This window comes from Octodon degus, unplaced genomic scaffold, assembly GCF_000260255.1.
Source record: "Octodon degus isolate 3935 unplaced genomic scaffold, OctDeg1.0 scaffold00014, whole genome shotgun sequence".
Lineage (NCBI taxonomy): Eukaryota > Metazoa > Chordata > Mammalia > Rodentia > Octodontidae > Octodon > Octodon degus.
In genome coordinates this window covers 21,217,963-21,233,187 of record NW_004524590.1, presented here as the reverse complement: position 1 = coordinate 21,233,187, position 15,225 = coordinate 21,217,963, and the positions used below count along the sequence as shown (strand labels likewise).

General features: G+C 38.3%; 1 protein-coding gene and 1 pseudogene across 1 annotated transcript in view; both read left to right on the top strand.

The window, feature by feature from the left end:
• The window catches only part of Map3k19 (mitogen-activated protein kinase kinase kinase 19), a 52,358-nt gene that overhangs the window by 7,439 nt on the left and 29,694 nt on the right, over positions 1-15,225 (top strand). Inside the window, exons 3-5 of the mRNA XM_004626380.2 lie at positions 5,644-5,728; positions 12,450-12,528; positions 14,213-14,472. Coding sequence (XP_004626437.1) covers positions 5,644-5,728; positions 12,450-12,528; positions 14,213-14,472 — 424 coding nt within the window. The remainder of the gene's footprint in view (positions 1-5,643; positions 5,729-12,449; positions 12,529-14,212; positions 14,473-15,225) is intronic.
• LOC111815315 lies at positions 600-702 on the top strand (annotated as a pseudogene).

Sequence of the window (15,225 nt, the reverse complement as noted above, 5' to 3'; positions counted from 1 at the left end):
CTCCTGCCTCAGCCTCCTGAGTGCTGGTATTGCAGGTGTGCACCACCACACATGGCTTATGATTAGATTTTTCTATAAAATGAAAGTTAAATATATTGAAAATAACGAAATGCTTAAACTAAGACTTCTCTGGGGCATGACATAATATGAAATAGGAACTTTTATTTTTGTAATTCTGTTGTAGTATTTTAACTGTGCATTTATAACATTTCTAAACAAGTTAATCTGCAAATATCAAAGTGGATTTTGTACTGGGGGCATAATGGAGGCAGTGCCTAGGGGTTGTGTTGGTAATGTTTGGGACATTTTGGTGTCATATCCAGTATGACATGTAGTGGGGTAGAGACCAAAGATGTTGTTTAACATTCAGGGGTGCACACAACTGCCCCACAGCAAAGAATGATCTTGCCCTAAATGTCAGTAGTTTCGAGGCGGAGAAACTCTGTCCTAGGTAGCTCGGTGATAGAGCTCACACTCATCGTACACATGTCCTGGGCTTGCATCTCTAGCACCATGAAAACTCTATGCCCTGCATTATTGTAGGTTGCATTGTTTTGGGTTTCAAATATATCATATAGTAATATACTAATAAAATTACTATTGCCTCTCGGCCTTTTGGCTAAGAACAAGTGTAGTATCTGTTCTTATCAGTAATACAATTACTATATTACTAATCATAATTACTAATCATATATATCATATAATAATAAAATTAAAATACTCAGGGTTGGCCAAATAGCTCAGCAGATTAAACTGCCTGCAAGCAGGTGCAGGGGCCGGGGGTTCAATCCTGGGAAATGCAGTGCTGGCCATGTCCCTGGGGCACACTGAAATGGCAATTGAGACTGGGCGTGGTGGCGCGTGCCTGTAATCCCAGCTCTTGGGAGGCTGTAAACAGGCAGACCACTATGAGTCCTATCTAGTAGTGAGACCCTGAACACCCTGTAGACACTTCCCTAAAATACAAAAAAAAAATAAATAAATAAAAAAAAAATTTAAAAAATAAATAAAATAAAAATGGGGTATACCGATGAATGTCCATTTTGTATCTGTGTATTTAAAGTGGTTAGGATAGATATATAGTTGCATTCTCTTAATGAATAGAATGATTTGTTCTAATGGTGTTTGTAAATAGGATCTCAAGTCCGCATCTTGTACAGCAATTAACCACTAAGAAGGATATATGCAGTGTATTATTTGTTGAAACTGTACTTCCGATTTGATTTGAAACTGTCTCACTGCTGTTTATCAATAAAACTTTGAAAAAAAAATAAATAAAATAGAGTGAGCAGCATGCATTAGAAACTGATAAACACACCTACTTTCATTCTTAATTGTACATTTAAGAAAGCATATTTTTAAAAAGACAAAAAAAAAATCCCTTGATATTAGTAAACTTTTTCTTGTTTTTTTGGAGGAGTCGGGAATTGAACTCAGACCCTTGCGCTTGCCGGGCAAGCACTTATTCTACTGAGCCATCTCCCAAGCCCCAGTAAACTTTTCATGAAACTGTAAAACTTAAAAAAAAAAAACCCAAAAAACAAAAAACAACTCTCCCTGTTTATTTTTTTCTTATTGTGGTTGAAATCAAATTTGAATTCCTTTATAGGGGGTGAAATAGACTTCTTCACTATTGAACTTGCCTTTTCCTTCTCATGCTTTCTTTAGAATGTAAATTGTAGAGCCCAGGCTTGTTCTTGGCTTCTTTTCTTTGAATGGAGGCTTGCTGCTCTTGCTTGTCTGAAATAGCTTTTATGATGAACAAATATAAGCAAATACCTTGTTCCTGACAGACTCTTTAAAGGTTCTTCCAATTTTTGTTTTCTCATCTAAGGGGATATGCTCTCCAACTTTAACTCTGTATGATTTCTAGGCTACTTTTCCCTTCTCCATGTTTGGTGGTCTGATGTTTGCAGGTGAGAATTCTGTGTTCTGTTTCTCCTCCGTCCTGTACCTCTTGGGTGGTTGCTAGTAGTTTATACAATGCATTTACATTTGAGATTTGCTAATGTCTCTCTTGTACTCGGCACAGTATATGAATCACTGTTCTAATTCTCCTTGTGACCCCAAGCATAGCTTCAATACTGTCATAATTAACATTCTATAAAAAATTAGGCAGCTGGGTGTGATGGCACATGCCTGTAATCCCAGCCCTCAGGAGGCTGAGGCAGGAGGATCACTGCAAATTTGAGGCCAGCTTGGGTTATAAGGTGGTTTCCAGGCCAGCCAGCCTGAAGTACAAAGCAAAGCCCTGTCACACACACACACATACATACACACACACACACACACACACACACACACACAGAAAATATACTGCTTTTGTTTTAGAGTTTTTCTTTCAGTAATTACCTTCAACGTGGGTCTTATTCCCTACAGCCGCTTTGTTTGTGATATTTACGCTTTCAGTTTATTTCAGGGCAGATATTTTTGTCAGGCTCCTTTAGGTACTGTGTATTTTTCTTTTTTCCTATATAATATTTGTTACTTAAGTTTGAATGTCCTTTGTTTTCATATTGTTCATTGTTGATTCTCCTATTTTTTTTGAATGTATTTGGTACAGGGTCTCACTATGCAGCTCAGACATGTAGTGATTCTCCTGTTTTTAGCCTCCCCAGTGCTGGGATTACAGGTGTGTGCCACCACGCCCTGTCACTGAGCTAACTTGCTGGCCCTTTATTTCTGGTTCTTGTTGAAATTCTTTGTTTCAAACTTTCCTGGCAGCAAGATAGTAGACTGATAACAAGTCTGGAACTAGACTTCAGAGCCCAGGTATAAATCTTGGATCCTCAACTGCATCTGTGTGACCTATTCAACTTTTCTGGTCTTCATGTGTAAAATGAAAATAATAGTTCTTATCTTTGTATTTATTGTGAGGACAAAATTAGTTACTGTTTAATACAGATAAGGTACACCGAACAATACCTGGCACAATATATGTAAATGCTAACTATTGATATGTATTTGGTAGGTACATATGCCTACAATCTCCCAGCTTCTCCTAAAGGACAATCTATTCAATAAATGGAGCAGTTGAGACTGACCCTAGCCTATTAATCACCATAGAAACCTAGTGTGAGAACGAGTTGTACATATGACACAAATGAAAGCTGCTATTTTCCCAAGCTTTGGCATAAAAATTTCATTAAATCACTGTAATTGTAGGAGGTAATAAATATATTTTGAGATCTTATAGTCTTGTATGCTAAGGGTCTGAAAAATTCTACGTATGATGCAAAGAAAAATCCAAATGATCCATAAGCATCTATGATACTCTAACTTTTCTATTAACCAAAAAGTATACAGTCACATAATAAGGGGATCAATCTCAGGTATTACACTAATAAAATGAAGCCTGATAAATTGATGAGAGAAGATGTAATGAAACACATATGCTGCTGGTAGATTATAAATAGGTAAAACTTTACTTTTAAGCAGTATGTTGTAAGAAAACTTAAAATTTTTGTGCTCTGGGGCTGGAGAGATGGCTCAGTGGTCTAAAGCACCTACTTGGAACAAGCTTGGCAAAGCACAGGGACCGCGGTTCAATCCCCCAGCACCACATGCCAGCCAGCCCTGCCCCCTGGTGGGCTGAGCTGGCCACACACACACACACACACACACACACACTAAAGGAATAAATAAATAAATAATTAAAAAAAAATTTTTTTGTGCTCTTTAAATTAATAATTCCATATCCACAAACCTAAAGAAACAATGCAAAATTGGAATGTTAGTTGTAAAGATGTTCATAAAACTACGTGTCATGAGGAAGAATTAAGAATTGTCTAATAAGCAAGATGGGCCTTGTAAGACTTACAGGATTTTGAGCAAAAACATTATTATGGCCTTTTGACAGATACTTACTTGAGGAAAGAAATTGAGAATTACATGAAATGATGTTTACTTACTAATTTATTTAAATGTATGCTTATCTTTTTTTAATTATAAAGAAATAAGGTTTATTTTGGCTCCTAGTTCTCACCCAAGGTCCACCGGCTGTTTCTGATGCTGTCCTTCTCACTGGCAGTAGGCTGAGGCAGTGCAGGGCATCACAGCATGAGAGACAGGCAGAGCTAATGCTTGTCTGAAGTGAAGAAGCCAGACTGTCTGATGCAGCTTGATTTTTAAGCACTTAGGAAAAAATAAAGGAAGGATGTTTGTTATGTTATTATCGTTTGTCTTTAGTTGTTGGATAATAGGTAATTTTTTTCTTGTTTTTTTTACAAGGTCTTTCTTGCATTTCCATATATTGTGAAAAAAGTAAAGGCTTCCCCCTTTTATAAATGGATGGGAGGAAAATGAACTTGCCAGATAATGGCAGAATTTTTGAAATTTGGAGAAGGATAGGCAATGAAATTGACAGCAGTTGGGAATAAGAGAAATCCATCTGTCGCTGAAACCAGGATGGCCTCAGTGAGAATTTCTAACCTTCATAAGGAGACAATATTTTTGAAAAGTGTAAATTTCAGAATAAAAGCAAAGTGTGACAACTAAACTATGACTGAATATCTAGATATATTTTCAGCTGCACTATTAATGGAGGGTTTTACTTTTATTATGTTCTATGATAATTAACATGAATGCAAAAAAAAAAAAAAAAGAAAGAAAAGAAAAACATTTCCAATCCATCTTTGAATTAATAAATGAAGTATCAGAGGGTTTTTTTTTTGACAGGCTGTCTGTCTGAGCTGTCAGATACAGGCACCTGCATATGGGGCAAAGATTTTTTATCCAACAGTCCCCTCACATAAGTAACTCATCCAGATCAGAGGAGAAGTAAAGCAAATTAGAACATCTGAGGTGTGATGTGACGTTTTAACTACTGCTTGCATCTATTGTTGATGGGGGAGGTTGTTTTCTGGACTGAATCCATGGCCTCCATGCTAAGCCCATACTCTGATGCTAAACTACCCCCATCACCCTTCTTATAGAAATTAAACAGCTCAAAATCAACAGCAATAATTTCTAACAAATTCTGTGGACAACAATGAATTCCAATAAGAAAACATTTGTTTACAGAGTTCAGAGTGTCTTTTGTAAATCCAGTTGATTTTCAACTTTGTTTTTCAGCGAGACGATTGTTTTCTAAAGAGCAAAAATAGGAGGCTTGCAAAGTTGTGTGCCAATGATTAGATCACTGAGCTGTCATAGGGAAAACTCTAACCAGCTTTGCTGCCTTCTTTGGTCTCGGGTTCTATCTGTAGCTTCCACAAGGGGCAGGGATTTCTATCCTCACCATTTGTGAATGATGCCCCAGGGAGGCATTATGGAAAAGATCATGTTCCATTGGGGTTGTTCACTGTGACTGTGGCTGAAGGATTCTTTCCAGTTGGCCATCCAGATGGAATTTGTGGCAGCTTAGCAGCCTGGATGCTGAAGTGATAAAGTATAAAATATTGAATTTCTATGTGTTTATGTGATTTCAGCTTTGATCTTCATTTTTGATTATGCAATTAATCACATCTGCAACTGTCTGAGCCTGCTGCTCTGGGGGCAGACACTGTCTCATTATTTTAGTCTTAAGTACTTTATCCAATTTAGAAGGAACCCACGGTGTGAAACACTAGCCTTGAAAAACCAACACTCGCTGTGCCAATGAAGGAGTGCATTGCATAGCATAGTTTTCCTTTTATATTGCAGGAGTCTGAACCAGGTGATGACTGCAGTCATTCCATATTGGTTGATGAAGAAGCTGAAGGACAAGATTGGCCACCCAGAACTGAAGGTATCTGGCTTCTGTCATCCATGTATTTATAAAGTTAACATTGATTTGGGGGAATTCCACCTCCTGGTTTCTGAAGCGTGCAGGGCAACCTTGAAAACACAGAAAAGGCCAAGCATGGTGGCACATACCTGTAATCTCAGCTCCTCAGGAAGCTGTCCCAAGGTTGTATGTTTGAGGCCAGCCTGGGTAACATGGTGAGACCTTGTAAGGGCTGGGGATGTGGGTTCAGTTTGTTAGGGGTGGTAGTGTAGTAGAGGAGGGGGTGTTGTAGAAAAGAAAATAATCACAAAGGAAAATAGAAGCCACTCCATATCATATCCTTTAGTCCACATCTGAATAAGTGAATTTTGGCAACTTGCCCCTCTCCAGCTGCCAACTCTGTCCTGGTTCTTCTCCGCAGCCCACCCCACCCAAGCTCAGTACAACTCTCTGTCCCTTTCCTTTGTGCTGATAACATTCTTTCTCCCTTCTCCTTCCACTCAGAATCTTAAATCAGCTCGAGGAATCTGTTGCCTTCCAGCACCAAATATCTATCCATCTGTAGTGGTCCCTGAGTTCCTTTCTTAGGAAGGTGGGAGAGTGAACTAGCTCAGAAATGCCCAGTCTGCCTTTGTTCTGTGGGGCCAGCAATCAAGAATTTTCCAGAACAACACCTATTTCAAATATATTACCCTGCAATATCCCCAAGTGCCCCTGCAGACCACACAGTATTTGTAGATCCTCGCTTCAGAAAATAGTCACCACAGCCATCACATTCCCCTGTCATCTACTTACCTATAACCTTCTTAGATTAAATGTTTATTTGAACTGCTCCAGTTTCTCCCTGGTAATTTGCTGGCTTCCATTTCTAACGCCCCAGGGAAGCTGCCCTCTTAGATAGATGTTTTTCTCATCCTTTTTACTTCCCTAGAGACTGCACTTTTTCCTAGCCTGATTCTCCTCTGGTGCTTTGGGTCTGCTGCCCTCTACTGGACAACCTGCTGCCTTTCTCCAAATTGCTGCAAATCTCTCCCCAGGCTGAGAAAGTTAGCAGCAGTTAAAAATGATGAGCACCTTTAAGCCCGAAAGAACTAATTAAAAATTTAAAACTCCTACTCGCTTCCAAACAGTCTTTTTAAGCTTCCTTTGAACTTTCTGTCCTCTAAGCCAAGTTCTCAGCAGCCTAATACCGTCCCTGAGCACCTTCCCAGAGGTTAAATAGTTCATTTATTCTGCTTATTTTGGGGATAACTTGCCATTGAGGCACCTGACTTTTTTTTTTTTAAGATTTATTTGCTATGTTTTCAGGTTTTTTGTTTTGTTTTCAGCTTTACTATAACACTTATACAGCATTTCACTGATCTCTTAGAATTTTAAGGCTTAAAACTGGGTTACCAACTTCAAAGAAACAATAATTTTTTTGATAAAATTTCCCCTCACAGTTAATAGATTTCAGTTGAGTTACTCTTCTCAGAGTGTTAAGCAAATGTGTTTTTGTGGATTGCTGTGGATTTTAGGCATATTAAATATCAATGTAGTTCTCTTTAAAAATTTACTCTAAAAAATTCATTATTTAAATCCTATTTTCATGTTACTTAAAGGGTTATTGAAGTTCAAAGTACTCACATGCCTTCCAAAGAAGACCTTAATCATATACCACATGACTGTTTATTCTGTTATAAATATGTATATTTAACCATTTTGTTTGTTTGTCCATAATATTATATTAAAAAGAAAATATCACTAATTAAAATACTGTAATCCTCATAACATTTGGATCACTCCCATAAATTTTAACACTCTTTATGGAGAATTTAAGTTCCTGCAGCATAAATTTGCTTTATTATAGACTTTTGGGAGGGTAATATGTAAAATATAATTTATGGACCAAAAAGATAAAGTCAACTTTTTCTCTAATAGAAAACTTTTTTTTTTTTGCAGAACCGGGGATTGTACTCAGGCCCTTGCACTTTCCAGGCAAGTGCTTATTCTACTGAGCCATCTCCCTGGCCCCAGAAAACTTTTTTCTTTCCTCAGTCATCTATTTTTCTCAGAAGAAAAGCAGGTGCTGAGTTGGGGAGATAGCTCAGTGGAATAAGTGCTTGCCTTATTCCAGGTCCTGAGTTCAATCCTTGGTACCACAAAAAATAAATAAGTAAAAAATGAAATAATGAAGATGCCATGTGTTTGAAGATGAAGAAGAGGAGGAGGAGGAAAAGGAGGAGGAGGAGGAGGAAGAGGAGGAGGAGAGGAGCAGGTGCAAACTTTGTAGACCAGAAACTGATCCTATACACTTACTGTTTTTATGAGTCAATAACAGCGATTTTAGGGAATAAATGACTGGCTTACATTTTTAATATAATATAAGTACATCTTAATCACAGAGAACCTTGTCTTAGTTGTGTTAAAAAAGGGGTGACTTTGAAAAAGACATTAGAAAGTTCATAAACCAGAGAGAAACCACCTTAGTCCATGCAGACCGACCACAGTAACACAGACTAAAGGATTTAAGCAGCAGACATTTATTTTTTCATAGTTCATTAATTTTACTCTCAAACGGCCTTTTCCAGGGCAAGGATCCCCAGGTTCTTTTCTTATATAGACACACATCTTACTGGATCAGGGCCTCAACCTTAGGAGTTTGTGTAACCTTTATTTCTCTAAATATATAAGCACACTAGGGAACAAGCTTCAGTGCATGGATTTGGGGAGGACATAGCATTCACTCATAATAGGAAGATTCTCGATTGGATTGTCAGGAAGAATTCCTAGAAGCACATCTCACAACTGGCCAGTGCTGACCCCCAAATCATGCTCTCTGCCACAACCATGATCCCACTGTGTACCTAAGAACTCTGTTCCTCTGCTGACACCGCCTCAGTGCAAAGGACACCTGTTCCTTTTCTTTTCTTTCAAACTTGCATGAATCAGTCTCTCAAGTAAGCTTTCTGAACTCTAGTTATACAGGAGGCTAGAAAATACAGTTTTTAAAAGTTGAAATGTACAGTTTAGGAAAATAAACACAGAGAAGGGTATCAAAGTACTCTCAACTCTGATGCCCAAAATTCAGACAAATATGCCCAGCAAGGGGCCAAGAGATAGCTTGGCAGTCTAAGTGCCTGCCTGGCCAGTGCAAGGACCTGGGTTCAATACCCACTACCTCATGCTGTTCCACCAGGTACCTGAACATGCTGTGCTAGCCACTGAGACCAGACATGGTGGTGCAAGCCTGTAATCCCAGAGTTGCAGAGGCTGAGACAGGAGGATCACTATGAGTCTGAGCTGCATAGTAAATAAATACACAAATGATTTTTTAAAAATGCCCATCATTTAAACAGAACAAAGAAAATACACAGGAAAGTCAGTCTTTTCCAGAGACAGTAATTTTTCTTCAATGAATAAGTCAGGCTGGGCCATATTTTTTTTTAAAAATTTTATTTATCTATTTATTTATTTATGTGTAAAGGGTGCGGGGCTGGCTGGCATGTGGTGCTGGGGGATTGAACCGCAGTCTCTGTGCTTTGCTAAGCTTGTTTTAAGTAGGTGCTTTAGACCACTGAGCCATCTCACCAGTCCAGCTGGGCCATATTTTAAGTTTCCACTTTTAATAATGGCTTTAACACTAACAATAAGTTAATAATCATTTTCTGATTTTTTATGAATATCATTTTCACCTCCTCTATGAAGAAAATGCGTTTTTGGCTCTGTCACAATGTTGACTTTTTATTTCTCTGAATGGTAATATTTTCTGGCAGGGTTAATTTACACTTCCTTATGTGAAAAATGTGCTTTGGGCATGATAATGTACTCCAGTATTTTATTTTTGCCTGTGACAAGGCATCATCTTTGCTAGTCTCGGGTATGTTCAGAGCTTAGGTAGTTCCTTGGCTGGTCACAGTATTCAAAGACAGAAGAAAGGAAATGTTTTTATCTTTTTAAATGATTTCAGAGTCAGCACTTTCTGTAATATTTTCCTCATTTAGGACCAACAATTAGGATAGTGGCCATTAGCTCTTAAGAATTTTTAAAAGGCTAGCATTCCTTGTATTTGCTTACTGTATGCTTATTGCTTTGTTGAAAAAGAAATCAGTTGGACTGTGTGTGTGTGTGTGTGTGTGTGTGTGTGTGTGTGTGTGTTTGGTACAGGCTTTCACTGTGCAGCTCAGACTTGGTGATCCTCCTATTTTCAGCCTCCCCAGCCGTGGATTACAGGCATTTGCCACGATGCCGAGATTCTGTGGCTGGCTCAGCATGCCCGGGGGTGGGACCGGTGCAGCATATGATGCCAAGAATTGTACCCTGGTCCCTGCACTTGCCTAAGCAGGTGTTTAGTCTGTTGAGCTATCTTGCTGGCCCTTAGTTGGACTTTTGAATACATTAAATTTGCTTGAAAATGTTTTGGGTTTATCTGACTTCCATAATCATAAAAAATACAGTCATTTTTAGTGACGTGCTCATGTGAATATTCATTTTCTAACTTCCACAGCAAAATACTACATTCATCTAGCAGGTACCGGAACATCCTTTTCACTGACAGTTTAGTTATTATGGTTGGATGCTGTATGTTTTTCACACACTAACGTATCACTTAGGTTTTAACACTGGAGGATGACTACAGAAATGTTATGAAAGACATCCGTCTTTCAAGTTGGAGAGTAACCTTGTGCGTCTCACATAGATTCATGGCTGTCAGTTTCTTTGTCTTAAAATGAAGGACTTCATTTAATCAATATAACCCTAGTGATTAAACTTGTAATCTTATTGGTTGGCCATAGTTTTGTCCCACCGCACACCCATCCTAGGATTTGTCAGACTGGATCAATATTAGATACTTGTGATCTTCTTGATTGCCTATAGTTCTGTCCCACCTTAAGCCTGCCCACCTCATGGCTTTGCTTGAGAAGCGGGATTGGTGGGCAACCCACTTTCTGGGCCTCCATTTGTCCTTTTCAGATAGAAACTTTTTTTTTTCTCTCAATAAATTATTCCTACTCTTTAAAAAAAATAAAAAAAAAAACAAAAATGAGAGGCTTACATCAGATGACTTCTAAGCTCCTTCCAGATCTGTAATTCAAAGCCTCTCATTTCATACTACATAGGGTGGTGGTAGCACCTTTTGAAAATTTAGAAAACCATTTGACCATTCCAAGGAAAACTTCATTTAGAGAGGCATTCTTTGCTAATGTGTAATATTGGAAAACATACAATCAAGTCCTCATGTTTGAGAAACATGAAGAAAACCAAAGCTAGATACATTTTCATGGTAACACAAAATATAATGTTAGATGACAAAGATAGTAAACATTATTATCATTTGCCTGATTATAAATAAAACTTTTCCTTTTGAGAATTTTTACTGTTTCTTTTAAACTGCATGAGTCGGGGCCGGGGAGATGGCTCAGTGGAATAAGTTCTTTCCTGGCAAGCACAAGGGCCTGAGTTCAATCCCTGGTTCCACAAAAACAAAACAAAACAAAACAAAAACTGCATGAGTCTCTTCAAATGGCACAGATAAGTCCAGGTGTTGTGGTGCAAGCCTGTAATCCCAGTGCTGGGGAGGCTGAAAACAGGAGGATCACCACGAGTCCGAGCTGCATGGTGAGACCCTGGACCAAATACATATATTTTTTTAAAGGTACAAACATAAAAAACAAACAATAAAAATGCTTTTACTCTGGTAGTTCCTTTGTATTCAACAAAATCTCCAAAGTTCTTTAAAAGCAATAAAAATCTTAGATGATGAGAACAATTAGTAAATTTTTCCCAGGGTACCCAGAAAGAAGCAAGACAAGATAGATCGACTCAGATCTGGTCCATCCCTTTTTCAGTCCTTCTTGTGATACTTTATCCCTAAAATTCAGTCAGTGGAACTTAAAAAAAAAAACAAAACACATTGTTCCCTCAGGCATATGTAGACTGAGTAAACAGCTCTGCCAAATCGTGGGCTGGACAAACACTGTACCACCTAGAAAGGCACTGCTCTGTGTTCCCACGCTCTGCACCTGTCCGTCACAGTGCTTGGTGTCTCACTGCATTCTTTGCTGCTTATTGTCTCCGCTAGAAATTGTCTATATATCTTCAGTCCAAAGTTTTGGGCTTGGTATATATGTACTCAACCAAGTGTGTTGAATGGTGAAAAATAAGTAAAGAAACCAACTCTAAACTATGTTATGTTATCCGTGAGCATTGGTTTTCCAAGTTGGAACTTGGGTTAGACCAAGAATCACTCTGTGGAACCAAATAGGAGAGGATTAAAATTACAAATACAACAAGGAAGCTGCTTTGGGGCTACAAGGATTATCTCAGTTAATCCTCACTATATGTGGTCCTCAGAGGTAAGTACAGTTGGTTACACCTTACAGAAAGAGGCCTTGCTTTATCAACTCAAGGACAGTACTGCTCATTGTAAAAGCATATTTTACATCTGGAAATGTTTATTATAGTTTTCTTGTCCTTAAGTGTTTACTTAAAACATATCATCCGCTGGACGGGAAAGATATAAAGATGGTCAAACCTCAGCCCCTGGTTCATGTATACTTTCTAATCATTAACAAATTGGCCAAATAGAAATATAAATACTTCTCCCCCTTATCATTCATTATATTTACTTTTTTATTAAGTTTATTGGTATATTTTACATATATGCAATGATCCCATTTATTACAGTGAATTTACTTTTGCTTACTCTTTAAACTTGCTAATCATTAATTTCCCCCATTGCTACTGCTATGTGTTTCCGTAGGTGTTGAGATTATTATGACTTTTCCAAGACACGCCAGTCATCTCCAAGAAGTGAGCCAAGAAGATGTGAAAAAAAGCAAGTAAGGAATATCCTGGGGGTGTTCGATTAGGATATAAATATGAAGTGATGATACTTGTGTAGTGACCTAAAGTTGTCGTGATTTGAGCACAAACAATGTTCTAAAGAAATGATCAAAGTAGATATTGTATGGCAGGGATCAAATAACATTTTAAGCCTTTAGGGCCAGATGGTCTCTTTTGCAACGGTCCGGCTCTACAATTGTCACTTGAAGGCAGCCATAGACAGTATGTAAGTAAATGAGTGCACATGCAGTCCAACTAAAGCTACAAAAGTAGGATGAAGGACACACTTGTCCCCAAGAGAAGAGTCTGCTAACCCTGCTCCAGAAAAGTATTATCAAAAATGTGGTTTTTGTTGGGGAGCTAGCTCAGTGGCAAGTGCAAGGTCCTGAGTTCTATCCCTGGTACCCAGGGCTTGTTTACATGGAAGTATCTCCAAGTCGGTGGCCAAGGAAGAGGCTCCTTATTTTTGGGAGGTGCAGCGAAGAAAATCTGAAGGTAAATTGAGCATTTAATTCTATAGTGATTCCTTTATTCTTTTGGCAAACATATTTGTTATGCTAAGTATTATTCTAAGTACTGGAGATACAGCAGTGAACATTACAGATCCAAAAAAACCCACTTTTTTTTTTTTTGCAGAATGGGGGATTGAATTCAGGCCCTTGCACTTGCCAGGGAGGCGCTTATTCCACTGAGGCATCTCCCTGGCCCATAAAAAGGTGGTTGTTGACTCTATGTTCCCTCCATGATGACCTCAATACAGAATGTAAGAGTAAACATTAAAAAAAAACTATATAGCAATTTGAGAACGTAATTTTAAGTTTGTGGGTCATTTGTTGAAAAAATTGGGGCTTATTGTCTGAATGTTTTTAAAATTTGTTTTCATAATCATTCATTTTTATTATGGTTTACAAAAGTATCAACCCACAACATATTTGAAACTTTAAAAGCTGTTCCAAACATAGCCTGAGAACTGGGCTGGCTAGAGCCTGTGGACATACACAGCACTACTCTTGTACCTACACTGTCTCTGATTTCTCTACTTCAGTAAATGAGGACTAAAAATTTTAAAGTGGACTAAAACCAACTCCATTTGGGTGATTGTACTGGGTACAGAGTACACAGAAGGTGGGAACCGGTTGGAGGAGGAGAGGTCTTATCTTTTCAGGATACAGCCATTCTACTTAGCAGCATCATTTGAAAGTAGATCTCTAAACTTTCCAGTGGGGTCAGACTGGCTTGAGAAGTAGAGATCCAGTAAACATGGTGACTGTTAACTTTCCACCACTGTGACAAAATGTCTGAGATAAATAAACTTAAAAAGAAGGAAAGGTTACATTTGGTTCATGGTTTCAGAGGTATGAGTCAATGATTATTTAGCTCTGGGGTGTGTTTGTGTGTGTGTGTGTACATCACAGAGAAGCATGTGTAGCTGAGGATTCTGCTCACCACATGGTGTCCAGGAAGCAAAAGAGAGACAAAGAAACAAGCTTCCTAGTGTCTACTTTAGGGACCTGCCTGACTTCTTTCCTCTAGGTTCTCCTGCCTCCTTAAGATTCTGCCACCTCTCAACGATGCTACAAGCTGGACACAAATCTTTTAACATAAGGGCCTTTGGGGAACATTGCAGATCCAAACTATGTGTTGGATGAGTTTTAAATCAATCCATCTCTCCCATTTTAGTCACATAACCTCAGTGCATCAAGAATGGACACAAGAGCGTTCTGTTTCTCTCCCAAATGAAATGGAGATTGTGGACATCAGGACAAAGATGCTGAGCATGAACCCTTTACTCCTTGAGAAAGAAGAAAGTTCCAAGGTGCTCTGTGATTTGGACTTGGGCTTTGTGTTGCCCAGGCCTTGTTTAGATGGAAGTATCTCCAAGTCGGTGACCAAGGAAGAGGCTCCTTATTTTCGGGAGGTGCAGCAAAGAAAATCTGAAGGTAAATTGAATATTTAATTCTATAGTGATTCCTTTATTCTTCTGGCAGACATATTTGTTACACCAAGTATTATTCTAAGTTCTGGAGATACAGTAGTGAACAAGACACACTAACCCCTACCATGGTGAAATCCACAGTTGTGTGGGAGACAATCGATAAAATAGCAAACAAGTAAAATATATAGAGTACATCAGGCAGTGGTAAATGCTATGGAAAAGAAAAATGGACATCTAGAGTTTGTGAAGTCCAAGATCAGGGCAGCAAATGTGGTATCTGGTGGGCTTGCTTCCTAGTATGTGGATGGTACCATCTTGCTGAGTCCTTGCAGATTTGAAGGAGCAAACCAGCTTCCTTGGGCATATTTCATAAAGGAACTATGGGTTCCTTTGTGCCCCTTCTTAGTCAATACTAATCTGCCTCCTTGGGGCAACTCTCGTTCTGAATTTTTCCCACCATAGATTGTTACATATTTACTCTTTTAATTAATAAATAGTACTCTATTGTATGTACATGCTACAGTTTATTTACCCAGTCTTCTATTGATGGATATCTAGGCTACTTGTTTTCTTTCTTTTTTAAAAAAACTATTATAAGTAAAGTTTCTCAGATCATTCCCTTTTTAATGAAAAAATAAAGCAAATTTTCATGATCAAAACAATGGAACTTATGATTTGGGGAAGTATATTAACTTCTTCCTATTTCCTATTTTTTTCTCTTCTATTTTGTTCCTTATTTGTGTTTCTCATATAGGAG